Raw genomic sequence first — 25,732 nt, 5'->3', positions numbered from 1 at the left:
GGAAACAAAACAAATGAGCAAAGGAAAAAGAGAGAGAAAGAGAGAAAGAGAGAGGCAAACCAAGAAACAGACTCTTAACTATAGAGAACAAACTGATGGTTATCAGAGGGGAGGTGATTGGGGGATGGGAGAAATAGGGGATGGGGATTAACAGAATACTCATCATGATGAAAAAAAATGTATAAAATAAAATGATAAAACAAAATAACACTCATGAAAAATAAAGACACTGCAAATAAGAAAAGTGAAGGGATGTGAAACAACTATCTAAGGCCAAGGGTGCCTGGGTGGCTCAGTCAATTAAGCATCCAGCTCTTGGTTTGAGAAACAGGTATTTTCCAGAGGAACAGAAAGTTACCCTTGTTTAATTGTATATGGAAAGCACAAATGACTTAGTTTTATTCATTTCAAGTTTGAATTAAGTTATAAGTATTGGGTTAGTTTAACAATAATTGTTATTTTCTTTACTTTTCATTTTACTTATTGGTCTTTTGTATTACATGTAGAATTATAGTTATAAAAGAAATATAAGCACACCTATAGAAAAAATTATAATCTGAAATCTTTACAAAATTTTCATAAGACCCTAGCAAAGTAAACTTGGAAGTTGGCATATTGAGATTAAAAATAGCAGATAACTTGATTTAGACCAACCACAAATTCATAGCAAAAATAGATATAAACCTAGGGGTTGAAACATAGTTTCTAAGTTTATAACTCAGAATTTTGATTACCTTGTTTAAAATTCTGCTTCATGTAGGGGCACCTGGGTGGCTCAGTCAGTTGAGTGGCTAACTCTTGATTTCACCCTGGGGTCCTGGGGTTGAGCCCCGATGTCAGTTTCATGCTCAGCAGGGAGTCTGCTTGAGGATTTTCTCTCTCTCCCTCTCCCTTCACCCCTGTCCCCTCTGATGCTCTCTCTCAAAAATAAATGGATAAACCTTCAAAAGAAAATTCTGCTTCACTTTAATTAAATATATCTGTATCAACTATAAAAAAATAAATGAACACATGAGAAAACAGGTTCTGACTCACTTGTATACACTAACTTGAGGAATGTTTGGCACTGCGAGGCTTGCAATGAAAGGCTGTCTACTTTCTAAATGTGAGCTTCTCATGTTGGCTGTCCTGGAACATCACTGGATGTCTTGCTATCATCCTTCCAAGTGATAGACCTACTGGGGCAATCGCTTGTTGCACTGCTATTAGTGGTGAGTTAGTTTACCTAAGTGGGTAGGGTTAGTGATTTATGAACTATCTGGAATCCTGAACAGGCAGATGACATGAGGAAACATGCAGCATCACAAGCTGATAAGTACTCAATCCAACAATATTTTGTTTTTCTCAGTTTTCCCTGATGGCAACTTGGAAAAAAGAGAAAAAAAAGGAGGATGTTTGAAGAGAAGAATCCGCTAAAAATTATCGTTTTTGTTTTTCAGGGGACTTCCCTGAGCAAAAGTTGGATCCCAATATATTTGAAACATAGGTGGCAGATGTGGGATGAGCTGGAATTTAAGGCTAGTATAAATTTTCATGACTTTCTATAGGTAGGACTCAAATTCACCTTTGAAAGAAGACTAGGTATTTATTTTGGGAAAAGCATTTTAATGACCTCTTTGATTCTAGAAGAGTAAAGCAAAGCATCTGTTCTGAAATTGGGAGTTGAACTTCTCTACAAAATAGTGTCAAACTGTCCTCCTTGTGGGTGCATGACATCTTTGCATATTATAGTTTTTTTCAGAAAAAAACATAATTCTTTCCAGGGACCTCAGAAGGTTGATAGCCTAATCTCTAAGTCAATGTCTCATGTTTAGAGGTTGTCTCATGTAGGAAATCTAAGCAAAGGCCACCCTACGACATGGGTGTTGAAAGGGGATTGAGTAGAGAGAAGCCCTCTAAAAAATCTTGTAGAGAAGCTGGGCCTGTGAACTAGGAGGTTATTTATGGATAACAGGGATATTTAATAATTTTTCCTCTTCTATTATAACTTTTTTCTTTTATGTCAAGCCATTGGTTAAGTCTTGCTAAATGTTGTAGTTCAGTCTTAGCTGAGTTGTGAAGGTTAAGGGTTGGGCCTGTGTCCAAGGCAGTGTGGCCACTTGGGACAGACTATTACCAGATGGACAGGTGAGCTGTGGAAGAGGGAGACAGCAGTGTGGAGCAAGATTAGCAGCAGATGTGGCTTCTAGCAACAGAGACATGCTCATGGACCATGTGAGCATTCCCCAAAGAGTCATAGAAATATTGGTGAAAAGAACCCTGATAGAGAATAGACATCTTGATGACAAGAGAAAGTGGGTTTGAAACCTGGACTATCGGGACGCCTGGGTGGCTCATTGGTTAAGCCTCTGCCTTCCGCTCAGGGCGTGATCCTGGAGTTCCGGGCTTGAGTCCCGCATCAGGCTCCCTGCATGGAGCCTGCTTCTCCCTCTGCCTGTGTCTCTGCCTCTCTCTCTCTCTCTCTCTCTGTCTCTCTGTGTCTATCATTAATAAATAAAATCTTAAAAAAAAAAGAAACCTGGGCTAAGTTACTTATAATGAGATATGAAGAAGTAGATAAATAAACATGTATTTGTGAAGTATTTGATATAATCTACGTTAGCATGTATTTCACTTTAAAGATTTTTTTTTAATTTTTTTTTAATTTATTTATGATAGTCACAGAGAGAGAGAGAGGCAGAGACACAGGCAGAGGGAGAAGCAGGCTCCATGCACCAGGGAGCCCGACGTGGGATTCGATCCCGGGTCTCCAGGATCACGCCCTGGGCCAAAGGCAGGCGCCAAACCACTGCGCCACCCAGGGATCCCTGTATTTCACTTTATAGGCAATGGTTATCTCTTAAAATCCAAGCACTGGAGTGCTGTTTGAGGCTGTTCTAGCTGGTTCAAGTCTAGTGCCAAGCTTCTGGGATGGCATTCCTGGCACTGGAAAGTTGGGAACGCATACTGCTACGAGGAAGTCATCTAATAAGGCAGAGGGTATCAGGGTCAGGGAATACTTTCTGGTAGAGCCTATTCAAACTAAGTTGTGTTGAACAAAACAGAATAGCCATATGGAAAGCATTGGATGAAAATAAGGGAATAGTTGACAGACAGAATAGCATGCATGTATGCATGTAGCACAGGTTGAGAATTGAAAAAGAGAAAAGATGGCAGTGGAAAACAGAAGACGGGGAGATGGGCTATAAAGAACAGGTGGAGATAAGACCATGTTGACAGGAAGCAAGAATGGCCAAAGAAATGGATTTATCTGTAAATGGGAGGAAGAGGGCAGAGGGATTTCAAGCTTGTGACTACTTTATTTTCTGTTCTCTTCTCCTCCTGGAGCAAGGAGTTGTGAGAAGGGCAAGGAGTACAAGGAATTGTATGTGTATATGTATAGGTGGAGGGGTGGATGGAGGATGAGAACAAAATGTTTACCTTCCATACATTTTTGTTGATACCAAGTTGAAGTAAGTGGCACACTGGTGCAGCTCCCTTGGTCTGATTTCCAAAAACTGAGGAGGGGCTTTTCTCCACATTCATCTTATTTAAATCTCTGCTTTCATGGTAAAGAAATAATTCAGAATATTCATAAGAGCAATAGAATGAAAACAGATTTTATTGACCTAGATAACCAGTTATGATGTGACTGGTGGATACCAAATGAACATGTTAGCCTGAAAATGCATATTTAAAACATAAAACAGTCAACTCTACTTTGTGCCAAACTCTGTGTGTAGATACATTTCATGCCCTCAAAAAGCCTTGTGATTCATTTAGGGAGACAGAAGCAAAATCTGTGTTTTACAGGTAAGCAAGTAATGTTATCAAAATGCCATGGGAATACAGAGAGGGAATAAAATCATAGCAAGATATGAATAAACGTATTTGAATTAATATAGCTTCTTAAATTATTTCTATCTCATATGCCTGAAGGCCTTCCATGGAAAATCCTAGGTAGAAGGACACTCTTTCTATGTTGCCACCACTCCTGAGTGGACCCGAATAAACAGGTATCACTGGTATTTTAACTTTTTTCTCTGTTCCATATTCCATAGAGATCAGCTTGCCTTCAGCCTGACCAGTTAGACGACACAGGAGGTCTTTGACTTTTTTTTTGCACACATCTGCACTCTGTGAGAGGGAACTTGTATTTTGTGCTTTATTGAAGTATTGCTCTATCTCAGCCTTGCAAACAAGACTATGGAGCCCCTTCTGCTTCCCCAGATAAAAAAGTGTGCTTGCCTGCTTAGACCTGCACATGCTCCTATATTGTCTCTTGAAGTTTCTGTTTAAGGATGAAACATACTTTTCCATGAATTTGGAATCTTCATCTAGTTCTTGATTTTGTGGCCAGAACAGAAGGCAGGCTAAAAAGTAAGGGTTTGGATATTGATGACTTGGTCCTATGGATAGTAACACTTCTCGGAGCTGTTTTTTCAGTATGGGAAGTGGTTGAATGAACTTAGAATGGGGTTTTAGACAATTAAGAATAATGTTGGCTAAAATGAAATTTTGTTTCTCCTTTGTCATTTGCTTTTTTGGGTTTTGCTGCAACAGGAAATTATATTTGTTCACTATATTTTCCATGTTGGTTGCAGCCTCTCTGTGATTTGGGTTAAGATATTCCAGGAGTCCAGAAAACCTATCTGCTCTCAAAGCTTCTAGAGCTTTCCTGCAATTCTCCTCTTGGAGTAACTGGCTCTCTTTGTGCAGTGGACCCGAATCCAAATGGCAGAAAAGTTCCACATATTTCTTGAAACAACGGGTAATTTTCTTGCTTAATGAGATTTCTCCTGTTTCTTTTTGGGTGTTCTTCATTTTCAAAAGAACAAGGTAATCATCAAAAAAGTCAAAACACCTTTTCAAATCTGATTGTAAATTTTCTAAGTAGGATGTGAACTTGTTAAGAGCCAAATAATATTCACATTTTGGATTTGTGGGAATCATTCCCTTTCCTGATAAAAATTCTACCATAGCTTTTTTAGATAATTCATTTTGTTTGAAGAAACAGGGTGTGAGCTGGAGAATCTGAATAGCATAGAGACCAACTTCTATTTCACCAAAAAAGCCGGCTGTGTTGTATGTGTCATATTTTCTTTGCAACGTTTGTTTTGCCCAGGTGTCTGCCCAGGTTTCATAGCCTTTCCGCTCAGTTTGTTCTTGGGATTTTTTGAAAGCTTTTGAGGCATTTTCAGCAGCTTCCAAGAGGCATATTAGATCATTAACTGTAATATCTGTGGAGTTTTTATTTTCATCCAACCACCATTTGATTTGACTTTTGTAGACTTGACCAAGAGTATCTGAAATATATGAATTTTTAGGTGCTTTCTTTTTGGCCTGGTTTGCCCATTCCAGAGCAGTGCCAAAATTCTTCTCTTTAATGTAAAAATATCTTGCTAAGGCCTGACAAATGAACGCATTTTGTGGGAATCGAGTAGCCCCAGCTATCAAGACCTTTTCAATGTCTTCGTTCTGTAAAGCTTCAATTAATGGGGCAAACAAAGTGTCTGTTTCATCTCCATATTCCCTGCGCTGTCTCGTAAGCAGAAGAGTTTGCACATCATGTTGAAATTTTTCTCTTCCTATTCCAGAAACATAGAATAAATTCTCATTTAAGATCTTCAATGCAATTTGGCACTTGTTCAAGTCATAGCTTTCTTCCAGTTCTTTCAGACAGGAAATGGCAATCAAAGGATGAATGATGCGCACACCTGTGTATCTCCCATATTCTGTGACTTCTGTGTTTATCAGAAGTGTAGAATAGGCTCCCATCTTGTCCTCTAGGCTTTCGGGTTCCCAGGGCATACTAGTGCATATGATTCCCAAAAATATTTCACACTGTGATACTGAAATTGTAGACTCAGTGACATAAGAGTTGAGTAGAGCCAGGAAAGAAATGAGTTGTCCTTCCTTGCTGTCAACATTCTGTCCTTTTACGATATTCCTGACTACCTTTTCTATATACATTTTATTAAAATTGCTTTTCATGATCATGAAGGAATAAAAGTTTTCACAGTTCTTATGTTGCTTTTCAATTTCTTCCAGTTTGGCCTCAAAAGCTCTTTGTTCCTTGGAAGAGAGTTGGTAGGTTAGTGCAATACTGTCTGCTAATTTTGCAGTTTCATCAGGATTCTGAGATCTCATGCAGTTTAAGATAATTACCAGTGTTTTTTCATATCTCAAACCCTTCTCTCCCAAAATGGAATCGATGGCATTCTGTAGCACATAAACATTTTCCTGGTCTTCAAAATCATCCACAAGGAGAAGTACGGGAAAGTAATCTTCATGGCTGGTGGCTTTATAGGTAATCAATTTGGTCACTTGTTCTACAATTTCTTCGAAATCAGTTGTTTTGTTTTTTAACACAGCACATCTAAAGTTTTTCTTTAGGTCCCAGAGAACATTCATGGCCAATGTAGTACCTCCACAGCCTGGATGGTGATAAAGATTGATGATTTTTGCAAATTCTGGCTTAGGAGACTCTGCCCAGCACTTTATCAGAACTTTAAGCTTTTCATAACTATCCCTTTTGACAAAAGCTGAAGAATAGTTTTCAGAAGAAAAATAGAAGTTCCACCAGGATACTTTGCCACCTCGATAAAAGTGTTCTTCTTTTAATTTCTTAAATTCTTGGAATTTAGATTTATCTTTCTCTATGTCTGTGTCTTTACATTCATTTTCACAGAGGATTTCCAGTGCAGTCAAGATATCCTCTTCCTTTTTCTCTAAGATAATCGAAGAAAATCCATGGGAGGGCAAAAATCTTCTTAGAGACTGAGTCACTGGTTTTAGTTTAAGGATAGTACTGTTTATCAGTTCTAAATTTAAAGTGGAAATACTGTGGTTTGTTAATTCATCTGCTATTGTCAGTCTGGTTTGTAGCAGATCTTTCCATCGTTGATAAATATGTGAGTTTACACAGATACACAGTATATTTTCCATTCCTTTGAGAGCTTGGTAGAAAGCACAGAAAGTTTCAATGAGGGGATCTCCTGGGCTTTCCACTGGAGAGAGCAATAGAAACACAACCAAAAATTTCCCTCTTATCATTATATTTTCATCTGTGAGAAATAAAATCAGCTTCCTGACTTCAGAAGCTCTTTCTCTGTGCCATAAATGTGGTTCTAGAGGCTTATAGCTCTCGTTTTTCAAGTCTGACCTGCCATTGCAGAAGATCCAGCTGGTCTGATGGTAAAGATTCAAACTAGAAATTTTCTCCCTTATGTTGTTTGTCTTTTCTTCAAACTGATTTGGAAAGTGAAGGTTTGCTATTCGGCTTTTTTTGTAAGCTTTGACCACCCCCTTGCTTACAGATTCAGGATCAAACTCCAGCACAGCAAACAATTTCATTTCCTTTAGAAAATCTAAGTTCTTTGTTTGATTTGGATGGCATTTATTTGTCACAAGAATGTACCAGTTGTAGTAGGAATTATCCAGTGAGTCTCGGTTGCCTATGAGGAGTTTAACCAACTTTTGTCCTTCACTCTCCTTCCTATCTGCCTTCATCTCGTATTCTTCTTCAGCCTCTTTTCTAGATGCTACTACTGACGTTAGATTTTGTAAAAATGCTTTTAAATTTAATTCTCGTTGCTTGACATTGGCCAGGATATCCTTACTGCTGGGCCCATCTCTCACAAACAGTGAAAGATCTTGGTTTGGTTTCCAGGTTTCACTTTTACAATTTTGCATTCTAATTAAGAAATACTTTTTTTCACACACAGAATGTTTTGGAATAACATCTACTTCAATGACAAATCTGTCAGACAGTGTATTGTTCTGCAGTAGGACTTCCACAAACCTTGGCTCCCGAATGCACTTCTTGACTTCATTGATCTCGCTTTCTTCAAAATATTGTCTGATCATTATATTGAAGTGGTCAATGAAGGCATCCTTATTGGCGACTTTCACACCAACAATTTGTCCGTGAGGTCTGTTCTTGACTCCAAAATGGATAGTGCCATTGGTGCGAGAATTCATACAAGCTGATGCAAATCGGAAGACTTCATTGCTAAATTTCATTTTAATGTCCTTTTCTGTGGCTGCTTCTGTATTTGTGAGGGCTTTGAACTCATGTATTGGGTCTATGAGATTGAGTGGGCCAGTTTCAGGTTGTAGAACACTATTTTCTATGTAACAATGGCTGTTATGGAACTGATCAAAAGGATATGGCATACAAGTCAACTGTTTAATTCCTAGCTTATCCTCATTTTGGTCTTCAGCGGTTGCTCCCTCATTTAATGCATCTTCTTTCATAAGAATTGATTCTTGCTCTTTTGTATCTCTGGCCTCTCTGAGATCATGATCAATATCGGATAACACTGATTTTTGCTCTTCCTTTTTCATCTGTTGTGGCTTTTTTGGGTGTTCCTTTTTGGAGGGTTTTGTATGATCTAATTGTCCAGAATCCTGATTGTTACTTTCAGAGGAACTGTTATTCAATTTGTTATATTTACGTTTTATCAAAAGTGCTGAACCCCATGGTAGCCCCATTTCTCTAAGGTCCTTCTCAGTTAATTCCTGCAGGACTAATCCAGTTACCTCTTCACTGAGCAGAATCTGCCCATATTTTTCATCAACATTAAGGTCTTTGGTCACCCATTGTTTCACATGCTCTTTGGTCCAGTCATCGACCACTTCAGGTAGATTTACTTCCTCATTCATTTCAGCTTGCAGTTTTCTTCCTTGGAAAAAGTAATACAATAAGTATTTTAGTATTATACTTTATCATTGAAATCACATAGCCACTTATGTAGTTTGATATAAACAACATATATAAAATACTGTTCAAGGCTGACTCTTAAAATTACTTGATATTTTAAAAAAATTTTATAGAACTTATACATTACACAAAAAACAAATAATCTAATTAAAAATGGGCAGAAGACATGACTAGACATTTTTCCAAAGACATACAGATGGCCAACAGACACATGAAAATATGCTCGTCATCACTCATTATCAGGAAATGTAAATCAAAACTACAATGAGAAATAAGATGAAGATGGCAGCAGAGTAGGAGGACCCTAGTTTTGTCACATCCCACAAACACAATTGGATAATATTAAATTATCCTAAATACTCCAGAAATCAACCTAAAACACCAGAATACACATTTTTTTTCAAATGCACACTACATTCTCCAGGATAAATCTCCTATTAGGTCATAAAACAGGCCTCAACAAATACAAAAAGATTGGAATCATACCATATTCCTTTTCTGACCATAACACTATGAAGCTAGAAGCCAACCACAAGAAAAAAAATTGGAAAGATCACAAAAACATGGAGGTTAAACAGCATGCTACTAAACAATGAATGCGTTAACCAAGAAATCAAAGAAGAAATTAAAAAGTACGTAGCAAAAAATGAAAATGAAAACACAACCCTCCAAAACCTTCTAGATGCAGCAAAAGTAGTCCTAGGAGGGAAGTATACAGCAATACAAGCTTACCTTAAAAAGCAAGAATAATCTCATATAAACAATCTAACTTTACACCTAAAAGAGCTAGAAAGAGAACAACAAACAAAGCCTAAAAGCCAACAGATGGAAGGTCATAATAAAGATTAGAGCTGAAATAAACGATACAGAAACTAAAAACACAGTAGAATAGATCAATGAAACCAGGAGCTGGTTCTTTGAAAAAAAAAAAAAAAAAACTAATAAAATTAATGAATAAAATAAACATTTAGCCAGACTTATCAAAAAGAAAACAGAAAGGACCCAAATCATTTACCATGATCAAATGAGATTTATTGACCTGGGTTCAATATTTGCAAATCAATCAGCATGAACGTCACATTAACAAAAGAATAAATAACTGGGGTACCTGTGTCACTCAGTTGGTTAAGTGTCTGACTTTTAATCTTGGCTTAGGTCATGATCTCAGGGTTGTGAGATCCAGCCCCACATAGGGCTCTGAGTTGGGTATGGAGCCTGGCTTAAGACTCTCTCCCTCTGTCACTCTCCTCCCCCAAAAAGAAAAGAATGTCTACGTACCATATGATCATTTCAATAGATGCAAAAAAAATAAAAATAAAATAAAAGCAGTTGACAAGGTACAACATTCATTGTTGTAGAAACTCTCAACATGATAGAAACTCTCAACAAAGTAAGTTTAGAGGGAACCTACCTCTCAATATATAAAGGCCATATATGAAAAACCCACAACTAACATCATCTTCAATGCAGAAAAACTGAGAGCTTTTATAACATGGTCAAGAACAATGGGGGGATATACACTCTCACCACTATTATTTAACATATACTGAAAGTCCTAACCCCAGCAATCAGACAACACAAAGAAATAAAAGGGATTCAAATCTGTAAGAAAGCAATAAGACTTTCACTATCTGCAGATGACATGATATTCTCTATAGAAAACCTGAAAAATTTCACCAAAAAACCCCTGCTAGAATAAATGAATTCAGTAGAGTTGCAGGATACAAAATCAACATACAGAAATTTGTTGCATTTCTATACAGCATAATGAAGCAGCAGAAAGAGAAACTAAGGAACTAATCCCATTTACAACTAAAACAATAAGATACATAGGAATAAACCTAACCAAAGAGGTGAAAAATCTGTTACTCTGAAAAGAATAAAATGCTGATGAAAGAAACCAAAGGTGATACAAAGAAATGGAAAGACATTCCATACTCATGGATTGGAAAAACAAAGATTGTTAAAATGTTGACACTACCCAAAGCAATCTACACATTTAATGCAATCCCTATCAAAATACCAATAGCATTTTTCACAGAACTGGAATAAATGATCCTAAAATTTGTATGGAACCACGAAAGACCCCCAATAGTCAAAGAAACCTTGTAAAAGAAAAACAAAGTTGGAGGCATCACAATCCTGGACTTCAAGTTATATTACAAAACTGTAGTGATCAGTATAGTATGGTACTGTCACAAAAATAGACACACAGATCAATGGAACAGAATAGAAAACCCAGAAATGAACCCACAACTATATAGTCAGTTAATCTCCAAAAAAGCAGGAAAGAATATCCAGAGGGAAAAGTCTCTTAAACAAATGGTACTGGGAGAACTGGATAGCTACATGTAGAAGAATGAAGTTGGGTCACATTCTTACCAAACAAAAATAAATTCAAAATGGATTAAAGACCTAAATATGAGACCTGAAACCACAAAAATCCTTCAGGAGAACACAGGCTGTAACCTCCTTGACATCAGCTGTGGCAACTTCTTTCTAGATATGTCTCCTCAGGCAAAGGAAACAAAAGTAAAAATAAACTATTGGGACTTTATCAAAATAAAAAGCTTTCACATAGTGAAGGAAACAATCAACAAAACTAAAAGACAACCTACTGAATGGGAGAAGATATTTTCAAATGACATATCAGATAAAGGGTTAGTATATAAAACACAGAACTTACAGAGCTGAACACCCAAAAAATGAATAATCCAGTTAAAAACAGGCGAAGACATGAATAGACATTTTTCCAAAGAAGACATCCAGATGGCCAACAGATATGAAACAATGCTCAACAGCATTGATCATCAGGAAATACAAATCAAAGCTACAGTGAGATATCCCCTCACACCTGTCAGAATGGTTAAAATCAACAACATAAGAAACAACAGGTGTTGGTGAGGATGTGGAGAATGGGGAACTCTCTTGCAGTGTTGGTAGGGATGCAAACTGGTGTAGCCACTCTGGAAAACATACGGAGGTTCCGCAAAAAGTTAAAAATAGAAATACCCTGGGATCCCTGGGTGGCTCAGTAGTTTGGCCTGAGGCATGATCCTGGAGTCCCAGGATCCAGTCCCTCATTGGGCTTCCTGAATGGAACCTGCTTCTCCCTCTGCCTATGTCTCTGCCTCTCTCTGTGTCTCTCATGAATAAATAAATAAAATCTTAAAAAAAATTAGAAATACCTATAATGCAGCAATTGCATTACTAGGTATTTACCAAAAGAATACAAAAATACTAATTCAAAGGGATATATGCATCCTAATATTTATAACAGCATTATCTATAATAGCCAAACTGTTGAAGCAGCCCAAGTATACATTGACTGATGAATGGATAAAATAAGTGGTGTGTGTATGTGTGTATATATATATATATATATGTATATATATATACACACACACATATATATGGTGTTCTCTTAACATTTCTGAAAATTAATTTTGACTTAATATGTTCTCCATGTTAAAAAAGAACATTTAAGATAAGACTAAAATCTCTTTTTATCATATCTGTGATCCCAATCTCTTTCTCCTACCCTATAGGAATGCTATTCTTAATTTGGTAATGTTCTTATATATATAATATATATATATTTATATATATATAAAATGAAATATAGCTGCCATCAAAGAAATTGAAATCTTGCCATATGCAACAACATGGATAGAGCTAGAGAGTATTATGTTAAGTGAAACAAGTTAGTCAGAGAAAGACAAGTACCATATGATTTCATTCATATATAGAATTTGAGAAAGAAAACAGATGAGCAAAGAGGGAGGAAAAAGAGAGAGAAAGGCAAATCAAGAAACAGATTCTTAATTTTAGAGAAAAAAATTGATGGTTACCACAGAGGAGGTGAGTGAGGGGATGGGTAAAATAGGTGATGGGGATTAAGGAGTGCACTTGTTATGATGAGAACCAGGTGATGTATGGAAGTGTTAAATTACTATATTGTACACCTGAAACTAAGATAACAGTGTACAGTAACTGGAATTAAAATAAAAACTTTAAAAAACTAATGAGATATCATGTCACACCTCTCAGAATGGCTAAACTCAGCAATACAGGAAACAACAGGTGTTGGTGAGGATATGGAGAAAGGGGAACCCTCTTATAATGTTAGTGGGAATGCAAACTGCTGCAGCCACTGTAGAAAACAGTAAGGAGTTTCCTCAAAAAATTAAAAATAGAATTACTATATGATCTAGTAATCCCACTACTGGGTATTTACCCAAAGAATATGAAAATACTAATTTGAAAAGATATATGTACCCCAATGTTTATTGCAGCATTATTTATAACAAATTATGGAAGCAACCCAAGTGTCCATTGATAGATGAATGGATAAAGATGTGATATATATATAAAATGGAATATTATTCAGTCACAAAAAATGAGATACTGCCATTTGCAACAAGATGGATAAATCTAGAAGGTATAATGCTAAGTGATATAAATCAAAGAAAAACAAATACCATATGATTTCACTCATGTGATATTAAAGAAAAAAAAACAAAAGAACAAAGGGAAAAAGAGACAAACCAAATAACAGACTCTTAACTATAGAAAATTCATGGTTACTAGAGGGGAGGTGGGTGGGGATGGGTGAAATAGGTAGTGAGGATTAAGAGTACAATTATCATTATGAGCACTGAGTGATGTACAAAATTGTTGAATCACTATATTGTACACCTGAAACTAATATAATACTCTGTTAAGTATGCTGGAATTAAAATTATACTGTAATTAAATTAAAATTTAAAAACAAACAATTTCAGCCTAAATTATTTATGTGAGACTAACGAAGTTACATATTTTGCTGAATTGCAAGAACTCAATATCCCGGAACACCCTAGAGCAGGGATTCTCAACTTTGGCTGAGCATTAGAATCACCTGGGGCTTCACATTCTGAGATTCTAATTGGTTGAGGGAATGGGAGTGGAGTTCAAGCATTAGTGTTTTTAAAAAATTTGTCAGTGTCATTTTGTTGTGCAGATGAGTTTGAGAGCAGTTCTCAAAATGTAATCTCTAGATCAGCAGCTCTTGGGAGCTTGGTAGAAATGTCAGGTCCCAGTCGAGACGTAGTGAATCAGAATTTAAAAGGGAAAATAAAGTGACTTCTTGGTGGGAATGTGAAATGGTGCAGCCACTCTGGAAAACTGTGTGGAGGTTCCTCAAAGAGTTAAAAGTAGACCTGCCCTACGACCCAGCAATTGCACTGCTGGGGATTTACTCCAAAGATGCAGATGCAATGAAACGCCGGGACACCTGCACCCCGATGTTTCAGTGCATGTGAATTTTAATGCAATCCCTATCAAAATACCAATAGCATTTTTCACAGAACTGGAATAAATGATCCTAAAATTTGTATGGAACCACGAAAGACCCCCAATAGTCAAAGAAACCTTGTAAAAGAAAAACAAAGTTTGGTACTGTCACAAAAATAGACACACAGATCAATGGAACAGAATAGAAAACCCAGAAATGAACCCACAACTATATAGTCAGTTAATCTCCAAAAAAGCAGGAAAGAATATCCAGAGGGAAAAGTCTCTTAAACAAATGGTACTGGGAGAACTGGATAGCTACATGTAGAAGAATGAAGTTGGGTCACATTCTTACCAAACAAAAATAAATTCAAAATGGATTAAAGACCTAAATATGAGACCTGAAACCACAAAAATCCTTCAGGAGAACACAGGCTGTAACCTCCTTGACATCAGCTGTGGCAACTGAAGGGAGTAAGGAAGACCATACTATACTGATCACTACAGTTTTGTAATATAACTTGAAGTCCAGGATTGTGATGCCTCCAACTTTGTTGGAGCAACTGCTGGGGATTTACCCCAAAGATACAGATGCAATGAAACGCCGGGACACCTGCACCCCGATGTTTCTAGCAGCAATGTCCACAATAGCCACACTGTGGAAGGAGCCTCGGTGTCCATCGAAAGATGAATGGATAAAGAAGATGTGGTTTATGTATACAATGGAATATTACTCAGCCATTAGAAATGACAAATACCCACCATTTGCTTCAACGTGGATGGACCTGGAGGGTATTATGCTGAGTGAAGTAAGTCAATCGGAGAAGGACAAACATTATATGGTCTCATTCATTTGGGGAATATAAATAATAGTGAAAGGGAATACAAGGGAAGGGAGAAGAAATGTGTGGGAAATATCAGAAAGGGAGACAGAACATAAAGACTCCTAACTCTGGGAAACGAACTAGGGGTGGTGGAAGGGGAGGAGGGCGGGGGGTGGGGTGAATGGGTGACGGGCACTGAGGGGGGCACTTGACGGGATGAGCACTGGGTGTTATTCTGTATGTTGGCAAATTGAACACCAATAAGAAAGAAATTTATTATAAAAAAGGGAAAACAAGAAAGTGAAAATATTATATGGGTAAGTGGATTAAAAGCATTATCAAGCAAAACAAAAATATTAAACTATAATGAGAAAATACAAACATTTCAAAAGATTTGTAATTTTTTGAATGAAAGATTTAAAGATCCTAGGTTTTTATTTACCAAGTCACAAAGTCTAGCCACATTGTGAATTTGACCCATCTGTGTTTGGGGTTTCTTGTAAAAACTTTTCCAGAAGATCTTCTTGAGGTCATATGTGAAGAATGAGCTAAACCGAGGCCTTAGCCGATAACCTTATGACCAGCTAGAGTAGAAATGCATACTAGTCATTTATGGTGTGAAGATCATAAGCACACTAGAATAATTTACCCTGTCTATAGGCATGCAACCGTTGGGCATAGCAGCTTCTGCTTGCTTGCATAAAACTCTTCCTGGTGCCTTAGAGTCCTGAATCCTCTTAGTCACTTTGGCTTCATTCTAAAGGACACACTTAGTCCTGAGCCAATTAGTGAACTATGAGCAACTGGCACAATGAACATCATAAACATATTTCAGATAATAATTCCATTCACTTATAGTGTAGACGGAAGAGATCTTAGAATTAGCATACATATCACAACCAGAGATAAATATCATTTGTTTATTCACTTGACAAATATTTATTGAGCACCTATAAGGCATCAGGCTCAAGAAAACTAGTGGTGACCAAAAGATATGTCAAGTTCTTTCATAGTATTTAGAGTTCAATAGAAAAATTTTTAAAAAGAAAGAACCATACACTGAAACATACGAAACATTTTATCATGACAAATTGTGATAGTGCTTTGTGTAAGACACAATAAGGGGCAAAGGACTGGGATCTGTGAGGAGAGGAGTATCACTAGGAGGAAAGGGGGACACTGGGCAGGTGAAGTGAAAGCAGAGCTCTGGAGTAGGGTAGGAGCCAGGGAGAGGGAGCAAGTCAGGGGAACAGAATGAAGGGAGTAAGGAATAGTCTACCTGGTGGGATTTCCAAAGGCCTATCTAGTGGGTCCAAGAAGGTGGGTATGGTGGTGCTCTGCAGTGGGCTGTCTGTGCTTCTGTACCCACAGCCAGATGCTGGGCCTGCCAAAGAGAATTCCTGGGCAGAGGGAGTCACTGACCAGGGAATGACTGACTAGAAAATCCTGGATTTTGAACCCGGGAACCTGCAGGCTCATCCTTGATCCTCCCGTCTTCTCTGCAGAATCCTTAAGTGTCATCACAGATAAGAACGAAGGGAGCGTTTCTACCTTACTTGTTTATAAGCACTATATGGAGCTGATAGTATAAGCAGTTATTGATAAGTATGTTCCTGGAACGCCTGGGTGGCTCAGTGGTTGGGCGTCTGCCTTCTGCTCAGGGTGTGGTCCTGGGGACACCAGATGGAGTCCCACGTCAGGCTCCCCTCAAGGAGCCTGCTTCTCCCTTTGCCTGCATCTCTGCCTCTCTGTGTATCTCTCATAAATAAAATAAAATCTTTAAAAAAAGTATATTCCTAATGAAAGATTTTTTTTAAAGGCCTCTAATTTAAAAAAAAAAAGATTTTATTTATTTTTTTGACACAGAGAGATCACAAGCAGGGGGAGTGGCAGGCAGATGGAGAGAGAGAAGCAGTTGAACCTCCTGTTGAACCAGGACCCCAATGCAGGGCTCAATTCCAGGACCTCGGGATTATGACCTGAGCCAAAGACAGACACTTAACTCACTGAACCACGTAGGTTCCCCTAATGAAAGGTTTTTTGAAGTCACTTTGGAGAAAAGGCTGAATAAAAAGTGACTAGTATATTATTTTTAAATTTAGTCTTAAAATGTCTCATACTTTAAGAATTTGCTGAATACTTGCTTTTTATATATTTTAATGTATTTTGACCCTTTTGTATTGGCTGTCGAAGGGAAGAGGCACTCATGCCCTCAGACACTATTCTCATCACAATTTTTGGTGGCTCCATAGATACCTAGATGATCCTTCACTACACTGGCCTTTCTCCCTCTTGACTGCCTCTCACCCAATGATCTTGACCTCCCCCCAATTCCATTCTTATGGTCACACCATTGACCTTTGCACAACTGTCATGGATTGAACTGTGACCAACACCCCAAATTCATGTGTTTGTGATAGGTAAAATGGGGTCATTTATGTCAAGGGGTTTTAAAATAGAGCCAAGAAGCCATTAAGGGAGATGGGCCTTTTGCATGTCCTCACTGTGGAATCATGAGCTTTTAAATTGGGCCAATAGAAAATATTTTAAGGACTCAGTCCTAACATTTAAATTTGCTGCTTGCTAGGAAGAGGTTTTACTTAGTGATAGCCTTAGCAATTAGTTCTATTCAATCAAGATTAGCTTTCTACCACCAATACCAATAAAAAAATTCTTTGTAAGCAATGTACATAGGCATTTTCTTTTGCCTGAAAAACCCCTGACTTTTGCTTAGTGGGGTACTATTTGGGTTGCTACCCAAATCTGTGTACTGAAAATTGCAATTCTTTGATTCCGAATAAACACTCTTGCTTAATTATTGCCTCCTGACAAGTTTAGGTTGATGTGACAAAGTCCTAGCCCCAGTACCTTGGAGTGTGACCTTTTTGGACATAGAGTCATTGCAAATGTTAACATGAAAAAGCCATTAAAAAGTGGGCCCTAATTCAATATCTTTACAAGAAGGGGAAATTTAGACACTGAAGGCACACACAGTGAGAATGCTACATGCAGAAGGCAGAAATTGGGGTGATCTATAAACCAAGGAATGCCAGAGATTGCCATAAAATCACCAGAAGCTAAAGGAGAGTCAGGGAATTCATTCTCTTTCACAGCCCACACAAGGAACCGACCCCACCAACATCTTGATCTTGAAGACTCCCAGCCTCCAGAACTGTGAAACAGCAGATTTCTGTGGTTTGAGGCAGGCAGTTTGTGATACTTTGTTATAGAAGCCCCAGTAAACTAACAGAATCACCAATAGCTACAGGCCTTTCAACATCTCAGGTTCAAATATCTCCCTCTCCCCAAGATCTCCTGCCCTTTAGACTCGCTACCCTTATTTATTTTTTTTAAAAGATTTTATTTATTTATTTATTTATTTATTTATTTATTTATTTATTTGAGAAGGAGAGAGAGAGACAGAGAGAAAGACAGAGAGACAGAGACAGAGAGAGAGAAACAGAAAGGAGGGGCAGCGGGAGAGGGAGAGAATCTCAAGCAGAGTCCCCGCCAAAAAACAAGAGTTGGACGCTTAACCACTGAGCCATCCAGGAACCCCTAGACTCATTACCTTTAGTGCTCAAACTCTAGTATTTCTTTAATACCAAGACCTACAACTCACCGGTTTGAGAGATTCTATTACTTCCTCCTCCTGGCCTCATACCCTCACATCTCCTCACTATCTCTCCCTCGTAACTAACTTGATTTTTTTGTTTATTCATTATAATAATATGTTTTCTCCTCCTTCTTCTTGTACTCTGCCTGTGTCAGCTCAGTGGAACATGGCTGGACAATGACCCTCCAGAACTTGACTGGTCTCACTTTAAAGTCATGACCACTGTCCTCCAGTGGGCTGTTAATGCTCTGAGTTAACATGCTGTTTCCCTGATGTATTCACTCTCTCACTGTCCTAAATGGCTCTTGCACACATTCTCCTCTCTCATCAAATCTCCAACATCTCCTCACCATTGTTTCTTTCCGCTGTAACACTGCTTCTTATTGCAACTGGGAAACTGAAGCTATCAGAAGAAAGCTTCCCTGAGCTCTTAAAACCATATTTACCACCTTCCTGGTTCTTGACTTTTCTTCTGTTACTAGGTCCATACATTCTATTTTAGTCTCTGTTCTCTGAATGGACTTTCCAAACCTCTTGCTCTGGAGAGGAGATCTGCACGTCTCTGCACATCTCCTCCGGAGATGCTCTCATCAGACTTGCTTTGTCCAGGTCCGTGACACTATCTTCTCTTAGAGTCCTTTCTCACCTTTTCCTCTGGTCACCCCAAAGGAAAAGCTGTAGATTTTCTTTCCTGATTTAGCCAGTGATAATGGCAGTTCCATTAGACTCCAGCACTCTCCAAGAAGCAGCATATGAAGGATTTCCTGCTTATCAGCTACTACATGCCCAGAGACACATGTGTGTATATGTATGTCTAATGTGGGGAAGGTGGAAGGACTCATCCTTGTTATATCTCCCAGAGACACTGCATCCCCCTCATTTTCTTCTTTATTGTTGAATTGTGTCAGGAACCAGAGGAAGATGGGAGCATTCTTCTGAATTTGGAATAGCACTGTCCTCCCTAAATCTGTATTTTTTATCTCTGCTTTATCTCACAGGCTCCCCCATTGCTCAAAGATGAAGACTTTTTATAACATCAAAAAATTTCTCAGCTGCTCACTGCTGTGGTGGGAGCTGAGAAGATACATAATGATCTGAATTTACTATATATTTGGCAACACTTTCACATGAATTTTGCATTCTGTCAATAATACCAGCATCTTATATAGTCTATGAAACATATTTGGTTGGAGCCATGTATTTAATTCAAGGTGACCATGACATGTGCAAAAACATTTTTCTAATGCTTTGGTATATCTCTGTGGCCCAGTGTTTTCAACCTTGTTTTGGGTGATGATTTGTTAATTTTTATATAGAACTTTAATGTATTTCACTGTTCTGAGGCTTACAAAGTCCTTTCATGAACATTTGATTAGATTTACATCTGGAGTGTTGGCATATTTTTTAAACATGAGGGACATTTAAGTTTGGCAAGAAGCTGCATAGTGTAAATAAAGGGGGAAGGGGCCCTGACCAGGGAAACAATTTCTTGATGAAATGTGTCTCCTTTTAGCCAACCTGTTTTTATTGTATAGGAGCATGACATTAGAACCAGTGTTGTCTTGGTTGGTGTTTGCTTTTGTTTTGATTCTTCAAAAGTAAAGTACATGAAACCTCTGTGTCTAAAATGGATAAGGGTGTTGCTCTGTTTGGAGCTGGGGAGAAGACTTCTACCTTAATTCCTTTATTCTGTTGTGGAAAATTTCTGAACCCTGGAATTTTCCTTATAAGTACTTGATTTCAGGACCCATTCCTTAAGGACTTTTATCTCCTCTCTTTGGGGCTGATCAAGAAGGATCAAACTACCTGCTTTTAGGGCAAGCATTGGTGCTCACTCCCATCTCCAGGAAGCTGGGCCTCCACGCTCCACAGATATCTTTACCTCTTGGAAAGAATGCTCACAATCAGAGACCAGCCGGCCTATGCCTTGTTGTAATGTTCTTCAGAACTGAAACTGCCAAGCAAGGTAGTTACCTTTTCTGAAAATGCATGTTATAATGATATATTTCTTCCCATAGACTTTGTACAAGCTAGTTGTGAAGGAAAGCCTTAAAGAAAATGATTGATCTTTAACTTTTGATATCATCTTGAGTTCTATAGGACAGAGTTTGGCATAGCTGCACATGGTTGCAATTTTCTAAACAGGTTCGTATGTTTCAAGTCCTGATCTCTGATCTACATTCTATTTAGGTCTTTCTAGCTTCATCTCCAGAGTCTTCTACCTCTAGAAATACTCTGCACCATACTTGCTAGAAGGTGTCTTTTTTTTTTTCTTTTAAAGATTTATTTATTCATTTTAGAGAGGGGGGAGGCAGAGGAACAGAGAGGGGAGAGAAACAGACTCCCTGCTGAACTCAGAGCTTGACTCTGCATGATGACCCCAACTCCGAGATCACAACCTGAGCTGAAATCAAGAGTCAGATGCCCAACTGACTGAGCCACCCATGTGCTGCTGGAAAATTTCTTTTTAAAGAATTTTGCAGTCAGTGAAAATTACATCTAGTGATATACATATGTGAAAACAGCAAAATTTCTCCTTTCTTTTAGAATTAATTCATTAGAAAATAGCTCATGTACACTTGAAAATATATTCAATTTCAAAGCTCTGCTTTAGTTTTTAGAATTAGTTTTTAAAGAAAGTTGATGAAGCAGATATCTTTAATGATTAGAAACTTACCAGGACTTTTCTGAAAACTTCCCTTTTTTTTTGAAAACTTCCTTTTTATAGCAACAACTTGAAATAAATCTTTATGAGGTTCTTTGGTCTCAATCTGTTAGATTAGTTGCCTTTTCTTAAAAATTTGCAAGTCAGGCAGCCCTGGTGGCTCCGCGGTTTAGCGCCTGCCTTCAGCCCAGGGCCTGATCCTGGAGACCCAGGATCAAGTCCCACGTCCGGCTCTCTGTGTGGAGCCTGCTTCTCCTTCTGCCTGTGTCTCTGCCTCTCTCTCTCTCTCTCTCTCCCCCCTCTGGCTTTCATGAATAAATAAATTTTAAAAATCTAAAAAAAAAAAATTTGCAAGTCATGTCCATGAAATCATCTATGTATGAGGGAGTAGAGGTATAGGCAGAACAGATCTGTTCCTTTTCCAGTTTTGCCTTTTGTTGAGAATCTGTTACAACAACAAAAAAAAATGATATCACAGAAAATTAAAATTCAGTTGATTGTACTGTTGCTTAGAAAGTGTTCATGAGACAGATCCCCTGGCAAGTTTCTATTTGTTTTTTTGTATCTTTTTTTATTGGAGTTCGATTTGCCAACATATCCAAGTTTCTACTGTGAAAAATTTCAAACATATAGAAGATTTGAAAGAGTAATGAAAAGAACATCCTCCACAGAGATGGTGTCTCTTCCTATATTTAAATCCTTTTATAAATTAGATAAACATCCAAAAATATGTTGCAGGCATTTTATCTCCTCCCACATTCCACATTTGATGTGAAGCACATCCTGTAGGTGGTCTCTTCAAACCACATCCCATATCTGATCACCGACTACTACCTCCACCACTATTAACCTGTGCAAGCCCCCACTTCTCTTCTGGATGACACTTATTTCCTTCTTGCTATTATTGATCCTGCTGGGGACTTCTTCAAAATAGCAGCAAGACTCACCCTGTGCAAATGTAAATAACACTCCAGTATTCTGTTCAATCCCTCCAGTGGCTTTCCATTTTCCATTTGACTCAGAGTGAAAGCCCAGTTCCTTATTATAAACTATAAGGCCTCACATGACCTGACACCCTGCTACCCCTCAGATATGACATCTTATTTTCATTTCCCTTTCTAAATCTGGTCTAGCCCCCTTGTTGTTTCTTGCAGGCAGAACCTGCTTCTACTTCTGGCCTTGTGCCCAGTTGGTCTCCCAGGGAGATCCCTGGGTACCTGCAGGGCTCCCTCCCTCCCTTCTCTCAGGCCTATCATCTCCTGTCTTCTCATTGAGGCATGCTTGTCCAGGCTGCAGAAAACTTCATTCCCTCCCCTGGTTTCTTTCTTTCTTTTTCCCTTTAAATATATATATATATATATATATATATATATATATATATATATATATTTAGAATTTATCACAATAAAATAATCTGTATACTCCCATATACTCCTACTCATTTATCTTGTTTCTTTTTCTGTCTCCACCCATTATTCTGTCTATTTCATGAAGACAAAGATTTTGTACATTTTGTTCACTATTTTATAGTGCCAAGCACAGAGTAAGCTTCTTAACAAAAATTTGTTGAATGAATAACATTGTCTCATGGTAGGTTAAAATAATGAATTTTTGAAAGCTCTTGAGTTAGCAATGTCTTCTGAGTCAAAGGACCAAAGGCCTTTGCTCATTTCACTAGGGCAATTATTCCTCTTGGCTTGAATCCCAGACAGAAATCTAAAAATATGTTTACTGTGTTGCTCATTAGGCCAGAACTAACTCTAGCTCCAATCATCTGGTCACAAAGAAGGGAAAGGAAATTTGTCAAAGGAAAGAAAACTTAATAAGTATGTTTTCTGCTCCCAGTCCTTCTAGGTAACCCAGTTTCATAACATCCTGTATCATTTCTGCTATGTCACTTACAGCTCCCCAAATAAGGCCTAAGGTCTCTCTTCTGGGTCCTTCGTGTTGGGGCTCCTCCATACCTCTGCTGCTCTCATTTGCTACCTGTGCTCTGGAGAGCTGATCTCCTGAGGAGGGTCTTACCCCCTTCCACAGACATGGTCTTCAGATCTGCTGCAATACCTTCTCTTAGCCAGAGTCCTCTTTTAGTAATTGAATTATCTACCCCACTCTCTGGATATCCTAAATACTGAGAAGACAGACTCCAGATTTTCTCTTTTGTTTTAGGCAGTATCACAATTCCAATAAGGCCTAATATTCTACAATTAAAAAAATTTATTTTAGTAAGCTCTATACCCAACATGGGGCTCAAACTCATGACCCCAAGATCAAGAGTCAAATGCTTTTCTGACTGAGCCAGCCAGGAGCCTTTTTAAATTTTTTTGAAAATGTATTTTCTTTTTTCAAGGCTCAACATTCTAGAAATGAAGCAGCACATCAGGAATTTCCTTCTGCAGTATGTCCCTTTTTCTTACAGCTTTTAGGCTCTATACACACCCAGTGACTCGCTGCGTGGGGGAATTTTGTGCTACCTAGTAGATGACCGCTTCCTCTCACTTCTTTTTGTTCAGATTCTGACAATAGATACCAGAGAGACAGAAGAACCTCTTCTCAGATAAGGTCTACAGAAATTTATTCCCCAAATATGGAGTCTTCTTTGGTGTAATGGAAAAATCAGCAATACATTGTCTTAAAATGATATATTAAACTCTTTAATAATATTCTTGAACTTATTATAATGTCACAGGTTTCTCAACCCCCTTCTTCTCTCATGAAAGCAATTGTAAACATATGATGATTTGAACCTATCATATTCAATAATACATTTTTTAAAAAGATTTTACTTATTTATTCATCATTGACACACACACATAGAGAGAGAGGCAGAGACACAGGCAGAGGGAGAAGCAGGCTCCATGCAGGGAACCCAACATGGGACTTGATCCTGGGACTCTAGGGTCACACCCTGGGCCAAAGGCAGGCACTAAACCCACTGAGCCACCCAGGGATCCCCACAATAATACTTTTAAAATAGTTTATACTGTATCAGTTACAAGAGCATCTGCATATATATGTTGTTGGAGCTAAGTAAAGATCAAAATGACTGGTGTGGACAAATTTTGAGACTGACTTGACATAATTCTTGGCTTCCTAGGGGCCCTCATCTTCCTGTTTTGAAACAATTATGAACACAAATCTTATCAGTAATAACGTTAATTACTGGTAAAGGAGTTATAGAATGCCATTCTCCAGCAACTACTCCAGTTTTCTCTCTTTAGGTATTGAACAAGAAGACCAAATCATCAGAGCCTTTAGGGTCAAGCACTGGTGCCCACCCACCCTCGTCTCACAGGGTTCTCAGAGCACCCCAGATGCCTATGCCCCGAGGAGTTCTGTTCTGCAGGACTTGGGAGGAGAGATACTGTAGAACACTGATGCTAGTCTGGGAGGGCTACACATACCCCGCCTGCAGTTCTGACAAAATGAAACCACATACGAGCAAGTTAAGTTTCATTTCCTGAAGTTAAGTTTCTATTTCAGTTTTTAACCAGATTGCTCTAAAAAAAAGAATGTGAAGGGAATTCTTACAAAGAAAAATAACACTTTGGATGAAGAGTGTTATCTTTGATTAAAGGTAAAGCTTCTAATGACATCTTAAGTTATGAAAGACAGAATTTTATATTATTGCTCATGACCACAAGTTCCTTTACAATCTTTAATGTTTACATTCCCGAACTTTGCATTGTTTCTCTGTTGCCTTTCCTACTGCCCTAATATGACCAGGAAACTTCTCACCACTCATTTAATGGTGCATTTAATGGTACATTTCTTTTTATTTTTATTTATTTTTTTGGTACATTTCTTTTTAGAAGAGCATTTACAAAGTTAGCCTCAGTTAAATATGTCAATATGTATTTAATCCATTGATATTTCTAATTACTTTCAATAAATTTACAATCATTTATATATGAACACATGTATTTATATAAAAAGTACAGCTAGAGTTTAGAAATAGCTATCCCACAGGCAGAAAATATAAAAGTTTAATGATGTAATAACTTACCAGGATTTTTTGGAAAACTTCCTTCTTTTTATATCAGGAACTTGAAGCAGTTGATTTTAACCATCGTTTTCTCAATCCTTTCCTAATGGCCAGGAGACAAAAGATTGTTAAGATCCTTTTAAAAAACTAAGCAATAAGTTGTGGAGTTCTCTCTCCTGAGACTCAGACTCCTCTGAGGGTGTGTAAAATCTACAGTGAAAAAGCAGAAGGAGGAAGTAGAAATGTAGAGAGTTTCAGTTTTGCTTAAGAGTGGTTTATTTGGATTTGGAAGGATGTGAAATATCAAAAAGGTAACATCACAGAAAATTATTAAAAAATTGAACCATTGCTTAGAAACTGTTCATCAGACAGAATTTTAAGTCATAAAAGTTATGAAATTGCAGTGAAAGAACACTTACCGAAAAAAAGAAATAAATACAGGGGAGAACATTAAAATCTCAATGTGATCTAAGTGCGTGTTATGGGATGAATTGTGTTCCTCCAAAATTTATACGTTGAAGTCCTAACAGAACAAGACTGTATTCGGAGAAGGGTCTTTAAAGAGATAGTTAGGTTAAAAGCAGGTTGCTAGAGTGGGCTGTAATCTAACATGTCTGGTGTCTCTGTAAGAAGAAATTAGGACACAAATACACAGAAACAGAAA

General features: G+C 37.9%; 2 protein-coding genes across 2 annotated transcripts in view; one reads left to right on the top strand and one right to left on the bottom strand.

Annotated features, from left to right (window-relative positions):
• Positions 1–25,732, top strand: part of LOC140609066 (uncharacterized) — a 308,391-nt gene that overhangs the window by 218,679 nt on the left and 63,980 nt on the right. The window lies entirely within an intron of this gene.
• Positions 3,584–25,304, bottom strand: SAMD9L (sterile alpha motif domain containing 9 like). The gene is made up of 2 exons (XM_072784168.1): positions 25,090–25,304; positions 3,584–8,666 (listed from the first exon to the last, which is right to left on the bottom strand). The coding sequence occupies exon 2, from the start codon at positions 8,644–8,646 to the stop codon at positions 3,889–3,891; it is 4,758 nt and encodes a 1,585-aa protein (XP_072640269.1). The 5' UTR covers positions 8,647–8,666; positions 25,090–25,304; the 3' UTR covers positions 3,584–3,888.

This window comes from Canis lupus, chromosome 18 (assembly GCF_048164855.1).
Source record: "Canis lupus baileyi chromosome 18, mCanLup2.hap1, whole genome shotgun sequence".
Lineage (NCBI taxonomy): Eukaryota > Metazoa > Chordata > Mammalia > Carnivora > Canidae > Canis > Canis lupus.
The sequence above is the reverse complement of the archived record's forward strand: the minus strand, read 5'-3'. Positions and strand labels throughout refer to the sequence as shown.

What these genes read in the sequence shown, in the direction of transcription:
- SAMD9L (XM_072784168.1), bottom strand. Translation starts at nt 8,646, where the DNA reads ATGAATGAGGAAGTAAATCTACCTGAAGTGGTCGATGACTGGACCAAA.